Source organism: Columba livia, chromosome 6 (genome assembly GCF_036013475.1).
Source record: "Columba livia isolate bColLiv1 breed racing homer chromosome 6, bColLiv1.pat.W.v2, whole genome shotgun sequence".
NCBI classification, from domain to species: Eukaryota; Metazoa; Chordata; class Aves; order Columbiformes; family Columbidae; genus Columba; species Columba livia.
In genome coordinates this window covers 21,676,865-21,692,544 of record NC_088607.1, presented here as the reverse complement: position 1 = coordinate 21,692,544, position 15,680 = coordinate 21,676,865, and the positions used below count along the sequence as shown (strand labels likewise).

Below are 15,680 nucleotides of genomic sequence, written 5' to 3'. Positions count from 1 at the left end.
AAGCCAAGCCGGGCGCCGCGCGGGCCCCGGCAGCCACCCCGGGAGCGGGAACTCGGCCCCGGTTCCTGCCCCGCCCGCCGCGAACCGCGGGACCCGAAACGCCCGCACACCAGGGGCGCCGAAGACACTGCCGCCTTCAGCATGAGCGCGTTGAAGCGCAGTTATTGTTTAATTAACGGAATTGCTTTGTGATTGATAGCAAGTCATAACACATCGATCAATGAAATAAGCACAAATTATCTGAGAACGACGCGGCGCGGGGCTGCGTGCAGTGCCCCCAGAAACCGGCGGCCCTGTGTCCCGGAGCGCTCGCAGGAGCAGAGCAAACTGACAGGCGCTGCGGGACCGGCCCGAGCGGCAGCGGCAGCGGCGCCGGTCCCGACACGGGTCCGTTCCTGCCGGTGCTGTCCGACACCGGCGGGTGAGCTCGGAGCTGCCGCAAGGCCCACGTCCAAAGTAAAAAAAAACCCCAAACCTAACAGAACCCCAAAGCAAAGAGCACACGGTGTTAAGCATTTGTTCATCAGATAATTTTTAAACCAAACAAATAATTTTCAGAGGCTATTGGGTATAACATTAAAAACAGTAGGGGAGATGAAGTAACCACACAATCTTCACAAATATCACACCAGCCAACAAGTAAGTAGACAGGGAAGGAGAGGAGCTGAACGCAGGAGCTGCTCCAGGCTGTTGTGGGCCATCCGTGCTTTGTAGGAATGAAGCAAAAACAGATCTCCCAGATTACCACTGCCTACCATGCCTATCCTACAAGCTTTTCCCATTGTGGTCTCACACATTCAATCTACCTTCCTTGAACATATTTTAGCAAGCTACCTTTATGTGAAGCTTTTTCCAGGTAGTATGTCCACAATCTCACAAGTATTTCAGTAGAAGGGAGGTCACTGTAGAGATGTGTCAAAACTCATTCAAAGCCCCTGTTTATATCTAAAACAACACTAGACCACTTTGATAACAGCACGTTTCTTTCTAGTTGTTGCATCTCAGTCCAGAAGAGAGGAGCTTGCCCTTGGGAGACAGAGGCTTCAGCATCTTCAGTTTATTCAGTGCTTAAGGCTCTCAGTCAACACCAGGGCCAGCAAGAGCCATCTGCTGCAAGTTCTGTGCCACACACTGTGCAAAGAGCAAACACTGTCCCCAGGCCAGCCAGCTGCCACCTGGGCTTGGTGGAGTGGCCGATGCTCCTGGAGGGAGCCAGGCCCTTCACTTTTTACCAACAATTTTATTATCTGTTCAGTTCAAGAGCTCTAATATTCAACAGAAACACACTTCATTCCCACTCTCCCACCCAAGCATATTCTTAAGCCACCAACAATCCAGTCACAGGCAGTTTTCTTCTCCGGTCTCTTCAGAGTTTCAGTTTCAGCTCACTTCTCATGTTTGGTAGAAGCAATACGTACCTCAGGCTCACCAGCACAACTGGAGCTTGCACATACACTGAGCCATAAGAGGATTAAAGCAACTACACAAAACTAAACCAAGGTGGAACACATGTTTTGGCAGCTAAGAGAAAGGCCTGTCTGCACCCCCAACTGTTTACCTGCATTTAACAGTGAAGCCACTTTAGTGCTGCTCCTTTTCTCCTTGATAGGGTGACAGTTTTGCTGTGATCGCTGACTAGTGAGATCCAAAAGTAATCCAGAAGTTACAAAGAGAGAGAAGGAAGTGCCGAGACTGCAGGTACATCTTTGATTTCCCCCCTTATGCAGTGCAGAAGTGCCCTGAAGTGGCATTTATAATAGGACTCAGCCCTATCTGTCCCAGCTCACCTCTCCTCTAAACCAGAGAACCATCAGCATGTTTTTTCTTGTATGATAGGTCAGATCAGACTAAGGAAGGGCCTAAGCTTCAAACGGGAGAGGAACTGAAAGGTTACTTATAAGCTACTTTTCAGCAATTCAGTTATAAACCATCTCACTGCAGTACTAGCAATAAAAATCCAGTTCACAGCCATGCTGTTAGGATTGTGCAACGGCAAATGCTCAGATACAGTTCAGATAAAACACCTCTCATAGAAGACATTTGGCTATTGAACACAGGGGGTGCAGAATAAAAATTATCTGGGGAAGATGAATCCCTGGGCTGCTTCAGTCCCACAGCTTTGAAAGGAAATCTGCATCACACACTTTCATATTTTACTCTTCCTTTCTTGTCTTGTTACAGTTTTTCCCCCATTCTACATTTCTACATCATGTTGTGCCTAGCAGCTGTGGAAGCAGATGCATTCCTCTTATCACATCAGAGCTCCAAGCTCTGGAGCACAGCTGCAGCCAACACTAAGGAGACAGGGAATTCTAGAGCAAAACCAGGGAGCTGTGTGCAAACCAAAGCATGTGTAGCAGCTGAAGACAATCAAGCTGTTGAATTTCCTCTTTTAGTTTATTTCTTTTATCCCTGTTTCCTTCACTTATACATGCTACCATTTTACTCATTTCAGCACCAAAACCTCCTTCCCTGCTTCCAGTTTGACCGAACAATGCTGGGAACTGTTCTGTTTCAAGAAGAGCACAGGAAGGCAGCTCCCACCTCACCATTCCCCTGGCTACTGTGAACAAAGAGCAAACTGTCAGTGAGAGCCTGTAGGATCAGTTATTGGAGAAGGCACTGAGGTCCTTTAAAAACAAACAAAAAAAACCCCAATCAACCAGCACAACTACCAGTCACCTCTGTAGCTGCAAGCACACTGCATCCATCCCCCTGTCATCAAAAGGAGCAGCTATATGAACTGCACTTGGATATATACCCTGAGCTTAATGTGTACATGGTATTTAGCATAGGCCTCTAAGCCTGAGAGCAGCAGGGGCTACTCCACTTTCATTCAGCGCTGGCTGAGTCACAGCTGCCATCTGTCACTCCTGCAGCTCTGCACATTGGCTTTGACACCCTGCAAGAGGGAGGAGCTACAACTCTGTTGCCTGCTCCCTGACAGATTAAGGGGAGTTTATATGACCAGATAGAAGGTTTACATGTCCTACCTGTACCTGAGGGACCATTTAATGCAGATGCATCTGTGTTTCTCTCAGGGCTGGAAGAGGGGGAATGGCTTGGAAACCTAGTAGGTAATGATGCTTAATTTTGTGTCCTTAATATTATCTTGCAGAATTCTCATCTGTATCACTAATGGAAAACCAGAGCCTTATACTTGTCTCCCAAGGGTAAGGATATGAGCAAAAGTTTGCAAGACCTGCAAAAAAAACCAAACCAACCCCCCAAAAACCCACCCACAACCCCCACAACAAACAAACAAAACACCTCACTTCCATCTTTCAAGTCCCTTGAGATAAGTAATCAAAGTTAATTCCTGCTTTGCATGCTTTCTACGTTTGGAACACAGAGAGCCAAATCAGGAATCTCTCCTTAAGTTTGTAAGCCCTCAGGCAGAAAAAAGGCTGGACACAGCTGTTGCAGATTCACATCGCTAGGAAGGAAGAGGAGAGCAAGCAGGGTCCAGCCCCCTGTCTCTACTGCAGTGGGCTAATTAACTACATGGGTGGCATTTGAGGTGTGTGCATTTATAATTGGTGACTCGCTATACTATCCCAGAGCTTGAAGTGCAACACCTTCATATTGCTTCTACAATGAACGTAAGAGATAGAGAACACAGCATTGCCACCAATTCCTTTCTCTAATTTGAGAAGTCAGTCAAGAGATTTCAAGTAACAACATACCTATACCCTCCCAAAAAAGGGTTTTAAGTATAGTTGTTTTGTGATACAGCAGGTCCCTTACCAGCTGCCTTGGGAATTTCCATGGTGAATGCAGCACACACAACACCTTGTTAAAGTCTGTCCTCTTCAGGGAGGGAAGTTGAAAGGGAAAGGCATTTTCAAGGCTGTATGCAAAATACATTCTTGAATAAAGACAACTTCTTATCCTCCCATGGTTTAATGATTGCTGGAAGGAGATTCTATACCTTCTGAAAAGCCAGTATGTCTGTACCCAAAATGTCACCAAACAGCAGTACATTCACCTGCTCCTGCTGTAATGAGTGTTCTTGAAACAAAATCTTTGAACAACTTATTTTCTTTACTTTTTTCCAAGCCCTTGCACATTGTATCAAGGGTTTTGGTAACAATGCTTATCAGAATTTAGTTTCTGAAAGGACATATGTTCTTCCTTGGTCAGAAGGAAACTTCATGTTGGTGCAGGGCTCCAAAGACACATGTCAGCGTTCTCCTTCCTAATCATGATACTTTTTCTTGAAGTCCCAAGCACCTTCCAAGCAAAAAAATTATAGAAGGCCAAGAAGTTTCAGTGAAAATCATGGGGAAAAGTGACTAGAGCTTTTTGGAGGAAGAAACGGAAGAAAACACCTGGCTTCCACTTATAAATAATTTAAGACAACCCAAAAAATCTGTACAAACACACATACAAACAGAAAAATCTCATATTCCACAGATGTTAAGAGATTCAGCGGCCTCTTGGTGGCACAGGTGGAGGATAAAAACCTTCAGAACTTACAGGCCTGTAAAAAGACAGAATACAATGCATTTTAAAAAACAGTAGAGAATAGGGTTCTGGAGTAATATGTTGCATGCAGTAACATCATATGTAAGAATACTGTGCAAGCAATAGTCATACAAGAACTAAAACAGGCTATCAGTGATTCAGCAACAGAGCAGGTGCCAAGGTGCCAGAGCCCTGTTCCCAACCAAGTTCATTCGTCTGCTCTCCAGCTGCAGTAATTCTACTATTACTAGACAGACACACTCTAATACTTGGAGTGAAATTTTGATAGTTTAGTAGCTTTCTCTTGAAAATTAGATGAAGAGCAACAGGAAGAGATCAAAAGATTAAAAATATTTTTTTAAACTAACTACAGATATTCCAGCAATATTCTTGCCAGAGCAAATCCAACATACAGAACTTAACTGCACCACACATCAGTAATTACTATTTTAACAGCTAGAGAATTTTATGAGCATCTCTAATTAGATAAGCATCTGGGGCCTGGACTTCATAGATTTGCACTAGTTGGACTAAAGGAATGTTTATAAGTTATTTAAGTTTGTGGTGGTCTGATCAAATCAAGGCAAAACCCCTCAGCACCTTTTATAAAACCAGTGCAGTTCTTTCTTTGAGGCTCACCAAATATGTAAACTAGTCCGATCTGGAGAGATGTGAAACTTGTAAAAAGAAAAAGAAGTCCAAGGGAATGCCAAAAGGGAATTCTGTCTGCCCTACACTTTGTATGTTGCAAGAGGATCTTCTCAGGAGGACTGGGTACTACATCTCCACCAAAGGCAGGATGCTACTCCACCAGCATCAGTCTTACGTCAAGTGTCGTGTACTTCAACAGTGCTGACCTTGCAGTGCGTGACCCGCAGTAGGAGCATTGCAATAGGTGTGTCACCAACTAGGAAACCAATTCCACCAATTATTACAGATGAGAAGCAAGGATCTTACCATTCCTAACAGAGTGTGCTTATAGATAACATTCTGGTAATTTTGTTGACAGACACGTTTGCTTCCTGCCTTGCTTTCTGCCAAAGGCTTCCATATTGATTCACTGAAAGCCCATATTTAGACTGCATTTTGGCTTTACCTGCTTGCACCTCGAGGAGGCACCCTGGGAGGCCTTTCTGAGAAAGGCAGCCTCTCTGCTTGTTGGGCAACTGGGCTGCGGCTTCTAATTGTTTCTGCGACTTCATTGTCCTACAAAATGAAGAAGAGGTTACAGATCAGCAGAATTTGGTTTGTTAGCCTCACAATAGAAGTAGCTACATTTTGCCACTTCTGCAAACGCAGTGCTACCCCTGAACTCATTTTCTTCTGCATGAAAACAAAGCCACGTGCTTAAGAACAGTGGACCAGCACATAGCAGAGGTGAGAGCTTACCTCGCTGTCCCCTTCCATCCCGCTGCTGACACTCAAGATGCTCCGAGTGCTGGAGCGGTTACTTGCGCTACCTGGAGTGAGTGAGCAAATGAAAACAAAGTGGTTATTAAATCTTGGCAATTTAACTGCAGTTCACTAACTCAGGATTACTTCTAACCTCATGCTTACCTCTTGCATACATCATTTAGCGCTTCTTTAGATTTGTTTCTATGGTTATTTTTCACATGTTCAGGATCCAAACAATGGCATGTCATGCAACACAGACCACAGGGCTAAACCATTCAGTTCTGCTTGCTGCCTAGCAGATTTCTTCCCTATCTAGGTCAAGGCTTCTGATTAAATACTCACAACCATAATCCAACTGAAAGGATCCAGTGTCAATATCAATGGGCAAGTAAGGTAAATATTTTCACCAGTGTTACACACCCAACATTTACGTATAGTTAAATTATCAAACCCTATGTCCTTAACAGCTGCATGGAGGTAGATGGCTCCGAGCATGGCCACACATTCCTTCCTGGAATAAGTGACTGCTTCAGAGGCTGTTGTTCCCAATCGCTGTTCGCCACCTCCTCTCACAATAATCCTTATTCATCACAGAAAAGTTTCCTGGTCTACTTCAGAACTAAAAAATGACAAGTTGGCTCAAACAACCTTCAGCAACCATTTATGCAAACCCACTTAACTTGCAAGGACTCAGAGTAGGGAATATTTTCTTAATCAGTCACGCCATCTCTGAAGGGGATACTAACTCACAAACACATCCTACACTGTTACGGGTGGTTTCAGTCATAAATACATAATGTTTTGTAAGGCTGTGCAATACTGGGACGCTAATGTTCAGGAAATTATACACTGAAATGGAGGTTAGAGAGGTTTTCTCATAAGATGCAGTCCCTCCCTCAGCTTGGTGAGGTAACTCTCATTATCAGCTGGTACAAACAGCAGCACTTGAGAGTGCTAAATATGGTGTTATGGTCTGTTCTCACAATCATGTCTTGGCTAAGAGAGCCAGGCTGCACACAGTGAACTCTGCAGGCTTGGTAGCATTTCTCTCACAACTGCTTATATCCAAATCAGCAAGCTCTGGCACCTGCTCTGGATGTATCAGCTGCATCTTGTCAAGAGCCACAAAGGTAGTAACCTCACTAGGACTCAGTTTTCCTTTCAGAAGACCAAAATGATCTTAATCATTTCTGCAATAATTTCTCAGTCTTCAGTAAGAGCAAGAATGCAGGGAATTAATTTGCACAAATTAAACCTAATAAGAACCAAAGATAAAAATGTGCAGACTGCCCAAGTCACTAAAGAGGTCCCATAGCTACCGATGAAAAACACTGCTCTTTACCTACAACATGTAGAGACTGGTTCCCAGCCTGCAATATAACTACATTCTTCAGACCAGAAGAGCATGCTGTCTGCTGAGAGTCACAGCAAGGGAGCGTCCTTTTTTTTTTTTTTGTAAGACAGCAGCTGCCATGTACTTTTAAGAACTGAAGATGGGTGATAGGCCTTCTCTGAGAAGGCTCAAGGGAATCTTTTACTCAGCTTTCAAGTTCTCCTCCTGCAGAGATGCAGACATAGGTGCCCAGACCGCTTGATGTACCTAGAATTGCTTTTACAGTTTTGAGAACAGGCAGCCTGAGGCATGCAGGGTTTGGGGTGGCTGCATTGGTACTGGGATTCAGGAGGAGAAGTCCTGTCCCCTGACCTGACTGCAGAGTCAGGCTGGGGAAGTGTTTTCCTTCCGTAGAGAGGATAACACTCAGGGTTTGCTTACTTGTTGTGCTGGATGTGCTTTCTGTTTTCCAGTCTCCTCGCTTTAACTCCTTTTTTGGTGGGAAAACGTTTTTCCGGGGAGCATATTCATAGATTCCACATTCTGGTTTCCTCAAAGTATTATGAGAATGTCGAATGGGTACTGTAATTTCCAAATCTGTAAGGGAAAATGAACAGCTCAGAAGGATCTATGCAAGCATAGCCTCTGAGAGACAGCTTTGCACCAGAGAATAAAGTTAAAAACAATCACATAAGGGCAATCATAACTGTACATGAATGAATCCAGATTCACTCCCCAGATGTGGGCATCCTTTCCTCAGTCTGGGAAACTGAGAAGTAATGCAACTTCCATATGTTTGAGCCAACAGGCACATGGATGTGAATATTAAAATACCATGTAACTACAATACACATAGAGAAATTTCTGCCTTGAAGAGCCTATTAGCATTGTTAGCTGCTTCATGTCAGAGACTATTACCTGCACTTTTGTCTTTCTTTTGCTTCTCCATTTGCCTCCTGGTTATGCTGTCTCGTAGCCGTTTCAGATTTTCCTACAAACATCACAAGATATTAGTTTCAGGGCTTTGGATAAAGTAGGATGAGCAGCTTTCTGACAACACCAATATTATATTTCAGCTAACTTTGCAACCAAGCTGTAACAAGGCCTGCTAGACCTGGCTGAAGTCCAAACAATGTCAACAGGTTGTAACCTATTCCCTTCAGAAATCCATGTGTGCCTTTCAGAAGCCAAGTTTTTTTCAGACATTCATTGTGTATGTTAAGATCAAGTTCACAGACCCACTAGCAGTTGCAGATAAGCAGCATAAGGTTTAGAACTCCCTCTATTTTCTGTTTCCACTGTGACACCAGCACAGAAACAAGAGCCATGATCAAGTAACTACACAGTCCTATCTGTACTAATGAACAGATAATTCTGACTGCAGGAATGGAAGAGGCTGCCACACATTCCGAAGTGTGAGGAACAATTCAGAAAGAATTCAGAATGTCCCCATTGAAGCAAGAAGGTACACCTGGAAATGTAATTGCGTGCAAAGTCTCTTCACTATCATATGGCTGTATATTGCACCTTACAGTAAAGAAAGGTGGGGGAAAACAAACAGACAACTTTTCCAGCATGGAAATATGTACATATGTTAGAGGACAAAACCTTTGTATAGGTGGAAAAGTAGATGAAGCAACTGCTGTAGCATGAGGCAAGATCTGGAGCAGAAACTTTGAAATCTGCTCACAGGATGAGGCACAGAGCATGCGACTTCATCTCTGCTACAGACTTCTACTAAAGTGGTTCTATGTTCTTCACTGACAGAAGAAGGGATTCCTCTGACAGTTTCTGGGTAGAGAGGACCCTTCCAAGTGAGAACCAGGAGGAAAAAATCTTGGTTTTCTCTGACAGTTCCCAAAACAGCATCACACTCCAGAGATCAGCACCTCAAGTGTGAGAGCAGACTGCTGCAGCATGAACAAAAGTCTCCAAAAGAAGCAGGCAGCAGTTTTAAAGAGGGAGCCCCACTCTAATTTGAGAATAGAAATTTTACACTATGACTGGTAGTTCCACCAGTCGTTACGCTGCTGCTGCCAACATAACGACTCCATTCAGCTAAGCTGCCCAGACACTGTGTTTTCACTAATGACTGTTGCTAGACTTTGCCCAGCTGCAAGGAACAGGTAGTCCCAGAGCCATCAAACACCCAGGGAGGAATCAGACCATCTACAAGACAGGACTTAAGAGCCAATATACCATCTGGGACTGAGCCTTCACTGATTTGAAATGGATGAGAACTGACAAGCTAAATGTTCATCACAGAAGCCCCCTGCCAGCAGGTAGGTGCTAGGTGACCTCTAGAAAGGTAATTTAGCCAACTGGATTTGACTCAATTCCTAGTGTACAGATCTCCAGAAACTAACAAAACCACTGCAAGACAAACACCTGTAAAACAGCAACCTGCTTGCTGCCACATGGAAACAACCCCACCATGTCAGGAGAGAACTCCGCTAGCAGGGAGACTGGGTTAGCAACCTTCCTGCTCCAACCAGGAAAGAAATGTACCCACACTGAACAGCTTGTGATATACACTCAGAGAGAGAACTGTATTTCTTAAACCGTGGAATAAGCCTGTACCTGCTGGAACCGGAATGATTCTGATCTCTTTTTCTGGTTTAGTTGCCATTCCTTAAAATGAAGTACTGCTTCATCAACAGTGAGTATGCCCATTTTCACTTGCTCCTGTAACGTAATCAGCTGCCGTTGACCTGGTGTTTTCATTCCAGCAAATGGATCATAGATGCTTGATTGAGACAGGTCCCTTACAGGCCTGACTATTGTCTCTGAAGAGAGAAGAGCACAAAAAATGTTATTGAACTTGTGGCATCTGCCCTCCTCACTGAATGAAAAGAAACACAAGCACCCTTGATCTAGCAGAGATTAAAAAATAATAAAAAAAAAAATTAAAAAAAAAAAATCAGTATTACAGACTGAATGTTTCCTTAGCCAGAAGAGTATTTTGTCCTTATGCCATCCAATTATTTGTCAGAGCTAAATGCCCAGTTGAGAGGTAGCCTTGTATGCAAATATGTCCCAGGGATAATATCTGTTCTTAAAAACATAACTTAAGTGAACAGCACAAAATGTACTCCTTAAAGTGCTCTTCTTCCACACTTCAAAAATCTCTCTCTCCTCAGCAATACACAGAACAGAGCTTTCACCTCGGCAGCCACAAAACCAGACTCTTCCTAGGTAATCTGTGCAGTGCAACTCCAGGAACAGAAAGCTGAAAACCCATCCTGCTGATGCTAGCTCTCTCTAACTCATTTGCAACAAAGAGGAGTTCCCAACATGAAATAAAAGCTCAGGTGTGGTTCCTGGCACTCTGATAGTGCACAGGATAAGAGGTGAAAGAACAAGAGCACGGTTTTGGAAGTGCAGAGATCAATGGCAAGCAGTTCACTACACGTTAAACGCCAGGAAATTTTGGTCAACAGGCAGTGGCTACATCCAGAAGATCAAAAGTGCAACATTGACTCCATGAAGTAATATGGGTCGCAATAAAATAAAAGGACTTTGATGATCATTATGATCCTGACTGAGGATAAACTCCAAGACAGCAGATATGTAGAGTATGTGATAAGAGTACCCCTCTCACACTCTGCTGTTATAAAAAGTTTCAATGTCATATAAGGTCAGTAAGGTTCAGTCATTCATACAGGACCATTATCCCATGAGCCTTGTAAAACAGACTGTTCTGTCACATTTCACACAAATGAAGCTACCTCAGCAGGTTAGCCTTTGGATTACTGGAAAGATTTTCAGGTTGAACTTCTGACTTACCTTTCTTAACCCTTCCTCTAGGGACATAGAGATTCTCAGGTCTTTGAGCTTTCTGTGCAAAAACTGTAAAACAAGCACTCTTTAGATATCAAAATGCATCTCATGAAGACAGAAATAGCAAGGACGAACATGGGAAGCATAGACAATATTGTACTGCATTACAGCATATGACCAAGATTTCCAAAACTGCCTAGCCAACTAAGAGGCACCATTTTCTTTAATTTCAATTAAACCCCACCTCAGAGGGGAGGTATAGAATTATGTCCTATACAAATGCTATTATATCAATGATATCATTACAGAGCAGCAATGTCTCAATTTACTATCTTATAATATCAAGATCTTTCCTACCTAGTTGGATTTGTTTATACCATTTGGGAGTAACCTGCTCTCCTACTGCTTTCATTAAGCGAAATCTCAGACCAAAACCTCAGGATGCAACATCCCCACACTTTCAGAGTGGGCAGAAGATGAAAAACACATCTGAAATTGGATCCCAAAGGTAATCCAGCTCCAGAGCCAAATGATCCAGGGATCTCAAAAACATGTACATTTTCTTGGCATTTATTTGGCAACTGGAGCCCATGTCAAGGCCATTCTACAGCTGAGTAGTCTATAGTTTAGGTCCTGGTACCCAACTCACTTTTGGAGATGTACAGCTCATTGTCTGGCTGTGGAGAGCTGGATTCTGGTCTTGGAACAGGAACTGGAGGTCTGCTCGCCATTTCCTGTGGGAAAGTATCTTGTTCCACTGAGTAGTATACATCTTCACCATGCTGCTGGCAAACTCCTTCTTCTGAATCTGGCACATCCACACTACTGCCTACAACAGAGCAGAGTTTGTAAAAAATAAACCTGGCCACTTCACTGGACACTGGATCCTTCCTGGTGCACTATGTACCACATTCTTACCAAGCTGGCCATTTCACAAGCAAAAACATTCAGTTTTGCAATGACTTAAAGTGCCAAAGCCCTTCAGGTCAGGACTTGATAAAGTCACTAACATCTAGTAGCGTGTAAGTGTTTGCCACTAAGCCTTTACCGTCTGGTTTGGCAAAGAAACCATAATGGAAAATCTCATAACTGTATTTAAGTATTCAATGAACAGTTCAATTAATTCCAGTAAATTAATATATCAGTTAACAAATCAAACAGAGTGCTGGTTTCCAAAAGCTACTTGTGATGGTCTACAAAGTACTACAGAGAATTTTTCCTTTGTCTGAAATGAGCAATCACCATCAGCTGACAATATGTTTGGTCTCAGAACAATGTGTCCCAGAGGGAGCTGAGTACACACATCCATATTTAACAAGCCCTGCTACCATTATACCACCTCATCATATCCATTCTGTTCTCACTCCTAACATGACTGCAAAATCATCAAATGCTGTCATATCTGATTTAAAAGCTAGCTTCCCTGTTTGCATGCTAGCAAAAGGAATTAAGAGCCCTGAGACTAACTTCCTACTCTGTTACCAAGTCACAAGCAAATACCCTAACCAATGGATTAACTTTCTGACAGTGATGTTGTAACACCTATATGAGGCAATGCAATGGGACTGCCAGAGCATCAGTGTCAGCATGGAAAACAGAAGAAGATGTTAAAAGCCCTAGATTTAATCTCACTCTGAGTTCAGCTGGGTCACCCGCAAAAAGTGAACCAGTATCCCATGGAACCTGGTAAGTCAGGAAAAGGCTTGGACAACCAGATCATGCTCAGTGGTGACAGCATGGAGCTAAGGTCTAGCTTTGGTCAGAGAAGGCAGAAGGGAACACTGAAGAGGCAGAGCATAGATCAGGTTTTGGAGCCAGTAGTTCCTCTTCCTCTTTCTAGTCTGCTGTTTTCAATTAATGGAGTTTTTACTAAAGCATCTACATTAAAATTCACCACTAGCTTGTGCTGCTCTCCTTTATACTCAGCCTCTGCCCATAAGGGGAGCCTGCACCCACATCAGGACACCAGAATTAATTCCCATCACAAAAGAGAGCCTTTCCTGAATTGGCACTAGCTGTGTGCTTGCACTTGTCAGTATACAGGGACTGGAACTAGAAATCACTCTTCCTCTTTGTTAAGAAACTAACTGCATTTGTGAAATCACCTCACAAGCTGCTTTTTCTGTTGTGCCTCATTTGTACCCAATAAAGCACAGCTTCCCACAAACAGTGTGGACTAGCTCCTATCTTTAACAGATCAAGGAGAAATCTCAAGTTCCATTTAGTTGCTTTTAACTGTGCTAGTGCCACCCCTCTCTCCAAACAGGTCTCACCTTCTAAAAACTTGCGGAGCATTGAGTCTTTCGTAGTTAGAGAAACTTCATCTCCAGCAACTGGAGTGTCTGGTTTGGATTGAAGCATCTCTACATCTGGAAAAAAAAAAAAATACAAACAAAAAAAACAAAACAGGAAGATTAATCTGTTGATTATGCCCTTAAACATGTGGAATACTGTAATATAAGAAAATGATGTGAAATTTCTGACTAGACCTTTGGTTTATGGTGAAAATCAAAAAGGAAGCCAGGCATGACCAGACATTTGCGTCAAAAAAGGCTCCTAAGTTCCTGTGTTCACTCTTCACAAATATTTGCCAGCTGCCTGATGGTTACACTTGAGCATGACTAACATTGCCTATTGAGAAGTTCTGACAAGGCTCCAAGCAGGCACTGAGGATTAGCTACTACCGAGAGTCTGTTGGCCAGGTGAAGATTTTGGCCTCTGCATCGTGCTCGTGAGCGGCCAAACTGTGTTGAAACTCTGACTTGGCAAAACAAGACATTACAGACAATGTGCCCATGACACAGAAGATAGTATTTGTTTTGTTTATTGGGTAAAAGTCAAAACAGCTGGCTGAGTTAATTAGTTGGACTGGAAGGTGTTTAAGGGGTCAGATGATAATTTAGTATTGAAAAAGGAGTGACAGCAAACAATAAGATACTTTAAGTCATTGTTTTGACATAAAGGATTCTGACAAAAAAAAAGTGTTAACCTCACTGTAACCCTAAAACTAAAATAAAATATTAGGTAACCTTGCTTCTAATGATATCAAAACCAAGAGTGATATAAATGAAATGTTGTGAAATAACTATTACTGTGTAAATTAGATGGTTTGAGTTATGTGACAGAATAAGAAATATTTCTCTGTAAATGTCTTTTAAATATTTGCTGACCTATCTTATTTTTTCCTGCAAAGCTGAGGAGATTATGAAAAAGGGATAAGAAAATGCTAGCAAGATTTTTCTTTGTTAGAATGTTGTGGGTTTCTTTTAGATTATAATTGTCAAAGGACCCACTGACAATCATGTGAATGCACTCGACCTGGCTTTAACCTCCCAGGAGTAGCTCCAGCACAGTGGCAGCAACACCGCATGCTGCGTGGACCAACCACCCCGGCAGCTTCTCGAGAGCTCTGCAGTCTGTGCCAAGCTGCGTGCTGCTGGAGCTAATCTGCCCACCACCAACCTAATATGAAGTTCACTTCAGTATCACTGCACTACACGAAAGCACAGATTTGACATTTGAGAATCCTAAAGAATCAGCACTACAGACCTGTACTTTTTTTGGTGGAGCAATTTTTTCCACCTTGCAGCGACCTTGAATATTTTAAACATAGCTTTTAGAAATGAATCCGTAGCAAATTTAAGCCCAGAGGAAAGCCATTACTTTATGGACTTGGGAGCAGAATGGAAAGTGACAAGTGTGCAAAGTTTCTTCCATTCTCTGTGGAGGGAATGGTGTCTTCCCCATGTTCGCTGTACTCTGCAGGATCACCAAACCAGCAGTGCAGCAGGATACTGCAGGATTTGTTTTCTGTCACATAGTAAATGTTGTTAAATCTAAGGAGAACTAATAAGCTGATAAAAGACACAATTGCCACCTTGCTACCCTCTTGCACATGGGCCTGTCTTGCATACAGATGAGACCTAACATCTCACCCACATACCAAAATGGAAAAGAAGTTCTCAGCTTCGTCAATAACACCTTCTGTTCCACTTGCTGCAAAAACAGGCTTGTGAGACAGAAGTGACAAGAAGGTGGCACACACAAACTCTATATATCACAGGAAAGGTTCCCAGATTTTCCTGAGACTATTGGAGAAAGTTGGTCTGAAGGGTTAGCAGGAAAAGACTTAACTAATTCCTAGATATCAGAATTTAGTAGCTAAAAGGTATTTATTCAAAGAGCTTCAGTTTTCCCTTACAAGGTTTAAAGCTTTAGAAGAGAGCTCAACCAACTTGGGAACAGACAGACATACAGAAAGTAAGTTATGTCCTACAGACCCCTCACAACAGCCAAAATATCCATGTGTGGGCACCCTTTAGAAAGTGCTATTGCACCCTTCTCCCTTTAAACATTTGCGAACACTAGATGCCTGCACACGAAGCAAGCCACCTCTTTACAGAGACCAATCCTTTATTATGCATGACAAAAGCTTCAACGTGTTGGCATAAGTTGCAACTTGTAACTTTATAAGCAGTTACATTTTTGTGCACAATTCTCTCCGTTTGCTCAAGGATGATAAGGAGGCTGCTGTTTCTCGCATTAACTAAGGAAAAAATTAAAATCAATAAGGACAGTGTTGAGAGCTTGATCTCAAGAGAATAAAAATGGTGGAGGAGGGAAACAACATGCAAGAGAGTAGAACTTATTGCATTGCAACTTATATGTGACCTAACATCTACTCTTTAGGTGTTGGAAGTCTGCA

At 42.8% G+C, this 15,680-nt stretch overlaps 1 protein-coding gene across 4 annotated transcripts in view; it reads right to left on the bottom strand.

The window, feature by feature from the left end:
* Positions 1-3,884: 3,884 nt before the first annotated feature.
* PIK3AP1 (phosphoinositide-3-kinase adaptor protein 1) overlaps positions 3,885-15,680 on the bottom strand; it is a 47,047-nt gene continuing 35,251 nt past the window's right edge. For all 4 annotated transcript variants that reach the window (XM_021284282.2, XM_065067503.1, XM_065067504.1 and 1 more), the window contains 9 exons: positions 13,249-13,344; positions 11,625-11,804; positions 10,982-11,044; positions 9,776-9,981; positions 8,114-8,186; positions 7,637-7,792; positions 5,857-5,927; positions 5,564-5,673; positions 3,885-4,483 (listed from right to left, as the gene is read on the bottom strand). In XM_021284282.2, coding sequence (XP_021139957.2) covers positions 4,429-4,483; positions 5,564-5,673; positions 5,857-5,927; positions 7,637-7,792; positions 8,114-8,186; positions 9,776-9,981; positions 10,982-11,044; positions 11,625-11,804; positions 13,249-13,344 — 1,010 coding nt within the window. In that variant the 3' untranslated portion in view covers positions 3,885-4,428. The remainder of the gene's footprint in view (positions 4,484-5,563; positions 5,674-5,856; positions 5,928-7,636; positions 7,793-8,113; positions 8,187-9,775; positions 9,982-10,981; positions 11,045-11,624; positions 11,805-13,248; positions 13,345-15,680) is intronic.